Source organism: Geospiza fortis, unplaced genomic scaffold, assembly GCF_000277835.1.
Source record: "Geospiza fortis unplaced genomic scaffold, GeoFor_1.0 scaffold264, whole genome shotgun sequence".
Taxonomy (NCBI): Eukaryota; Metazoa; Chordata; class Aves; order Passeriformes; family Thraupidae; genus Geospiza; species Geospiza fortis.
The window spans coordinates 476,173-479,029 of record NW_005054332.1 but is presented as its reverse complement, the minus strand read 5'-3'; the positions used below and the strand labels follow the sequence as shown (position 1 = coordinate 479,029).

Below are 2,857 nucleotides of genomic sequence, written 5' to 3'. Positions count from 1 at the left end.
ATCGAGAATTAGATTAAACTATGCATCCTATAAGGAATTGCAATGGGTCTGAGGATTTTTTCTTCCATTCTTTAAGTTAAAACTTGTCAGTCAGCTTGAAGGCAGAAAATCTGTCACAATCTTAAGATGTCCACTTATAAAGATTCTGCATTGAATTGACTCTCAATGTTGAATTTGTTTGATTCTAATAATTCTTATTTGAGTTTTGCATATGAATATTTTTGGTCCTACATGAATTTCCTTCTATTGTGGAATTTTATGCATTTTTCAGACTATATTTTCTAAAGCACTTCACAGTTGTATTTAAATGTGGGGGGGGTTGCTTCTTTTGATTCATATATTTATGCATTACGTACAGAAAACAATATTTTCATTCTGCTGTCAGGTGAGATTTTTTTCAGCAGTTTTACACACTTTATAGTCAAAATAAAAGTTTGCTGGTGAAACTACAGGTTTTTTTTACTAGTGTTTTATTTGTTCCACTACCTAAGGAGTACTTTTGAGGACTCTGCCCCAAGTCAGTAAAAACTGACCTAATTAAAAAACTTCTGAAAACCCCTTTATGTGTTCCAAAGCCACTCACCTCGTGTGGCATCTTCTGGATTTGTTCACAAATGAAATTCTTTGCACTTGCCAATTTTGGTGACTTCCTGTAGTATTAACACAGGAAATCAGGTTTGGTTTGAGGTAGGTTTAACTGCTATTTTTTTCAAAAATTCCTTTTGAAGCATACATTATACCTGTACTTTTGCCTTTAGTGTTATCTTACATGTTATGTGCAAAATGTAATTCTCCATGGATCTTGTTATTTCTCTCTGTTGTCACATGGCATCAAGTGTTTGGAGCATGAGCATGCAGTTAAGGGCTAGGAGAAAAATCAGTGCTTAAAACAAATGTGCCAAAGCTTGTATAGGAAAATTTGGACAGCCAATAATGAGGAGAAAAGAAGTATCATAGGGTGGTTTGATTGTTGTCTTGAAGAGAGAATAAAGTTCAGAGAGGTAAAGTCAAACCACAAATAATTTAATTTATACAGAGAGGAACAGAATACCCACATTGCACATTTTCCTCTAAAAACTAAGTATCTAAAAAAGGCAACTTGGGCCATCTAATGGCTGCCTTCTGCTGTTCTGGCCATCAATACTGGATGCAACCATACATTTAAAAAATTTATTAAACTGGGGACTTGTAATCTTTTATAGGAAAAATACATATTTATAGGACTTAAAATTCTGTTGACAGTGGCTACTAGCCTTTTATTTTAATGTGACATATAACAGGGCAAGCTCCAAAGGGCTTCATATGGAATTACAAATGCAACACAAATTGAAGTCAAAAACTGAAATGGTTATTCCACATGGGTTATTCATGGCGAGCCTGTGATTTCACCTTTAGAGATACTGGCAGCATAAACAGTGCCAGGGGTGGGGGGTTTTCATAACAACCTCCCACCTGGGTTTCTGTGATTGAATTCAAGAGCTGAAGGAGGTTTAGCATATTCTGTGCAAGACACATGTGAAGTGACTGTGCACGAAAAGTATGTGCTAGAATTTATTTTGTAAGTATGAAAGAATAGATACAGCTGCAGTAAATAAAACTACCCTTTTTTATTTGATGACTGAAGACATTATTTCACTGTACATCATACACAGGAATTAAGTAGGGGAGGAGGAAAAAAATCACAGAAACTCTTTCTTAAACAAAATCAAAATAAAAATAAAAATAGACAAGTACCTTTTATTTTCCCCCAGAAGGAGAAGGCAGAAGGCAGCACCTGTGTATTTCTGAAAGCACCATTGTTCCAGCTTGTGTTGCTAAGCACTCCTTTTGGAAGAATGTACAACCACTGTGTTAAAAATACGTTACTGAAAACCTTGGTTGAAATGTTTGTCCATGTCTGCATTTCTCCTTCGTTCGTGATTTCGTCCTCAGCTGTCTGTGCAGGATGTGAATCGGTGGCGACACACGGTGGCACTCTCAGGGCCCTTTCATGTTCTTCCCTGCTCTCTGTCCCGCCTGCATCCTGCAGGAGGCTGGCTCGCAGTAACCGGGAGGGCCAGGAGGGCCAGGGGGCCCGGGGACCCCCGGCTGCCCGGCCACCCCAGGGGGACCTCGGTCACCGTCACGGCCCTCCTGGCCATAGCTGGCTTTGCCTGGTTCACCTGCAAAAGTGGATGCAGGGCTAAATTTGGCAGCACAGGACTTGCATGGCATAATTAGCACCCTGTCCTTAAAAGCTGTATGAAGATGGTTCTTCACTGCTCTCAGGGGATTCCCAAGCGGGGTGCAAATTTACAGGGACAATTTTTCTCTACCTGACACCCAATCTCTGATTACACAGCTACAGCAATGAAATTTCAGTCCCAGTGCTCTCCAGGTGTACTAGTGCAGGTCTGCTGCTGTACAAAGCTCTGCAGGTACTCTACTCAGCCAATCCTGCTGCCAAGACCTAGGGCAGGGTAGATGCTACTTGCTACCACAGAATTTCATTAGCTCTCTGGAAAAAGAAATACCAATATTTTTTTCCACTCAGATGGTTGGGGAAATATATGTAAAGATTTGAACTGCTGAGCACTGAAGTAGTTTTTACTTCCAAATCTTCAATGAAGAAAGGAAAAACAGTGATTTCAAGAAGCCTCTTCCAGTGATAAATTTCTACAGAAAACACCTCTGAGTTACACAGACATCCTTGGGATCAGTAAATACTAAACTATTTTTTTTTCCTTTTTCACAAGAGAACAAATATGACTAGTTCATCTTGCTAGATAAACACAGAAGTGTACTGTAGAAATAGTGATGGAAATAACATGTTTATGTTCATTCGCTGGCCACTAGAGGCCAGCTGTGCTTCAGCCAT

The 2,857-nt window shown here is 39.5% G+C and overlaps 1 protein-coding gene across 1 annotated transcript in view; it reads right to left on the bottom strand.

Moving 5' to 3' along the window:
* Positions 1 to 1,156: 1,156 nt before the first annotated feature.
* The window catches only part of COL9A1 (collagen type IX alpha 1 chain), an 80,860-nt gene continuing 79,159 nt past the window's right edge, over positions 1,157 to 2,857 (bottom strand). The window contains exon 38 of the mRNA XM_005421682.2: positions 1,157 to 2,162. Within this exon, the coding sequence (XP_005421739.1) occupies positions 1,978 to 2,162 (185 nt within the window). The 3' untranslated portion in view covers positions 1,157 to 1,977. The remainder of the gene's footprint in view (positions 2,163 to 2,857) is intronic.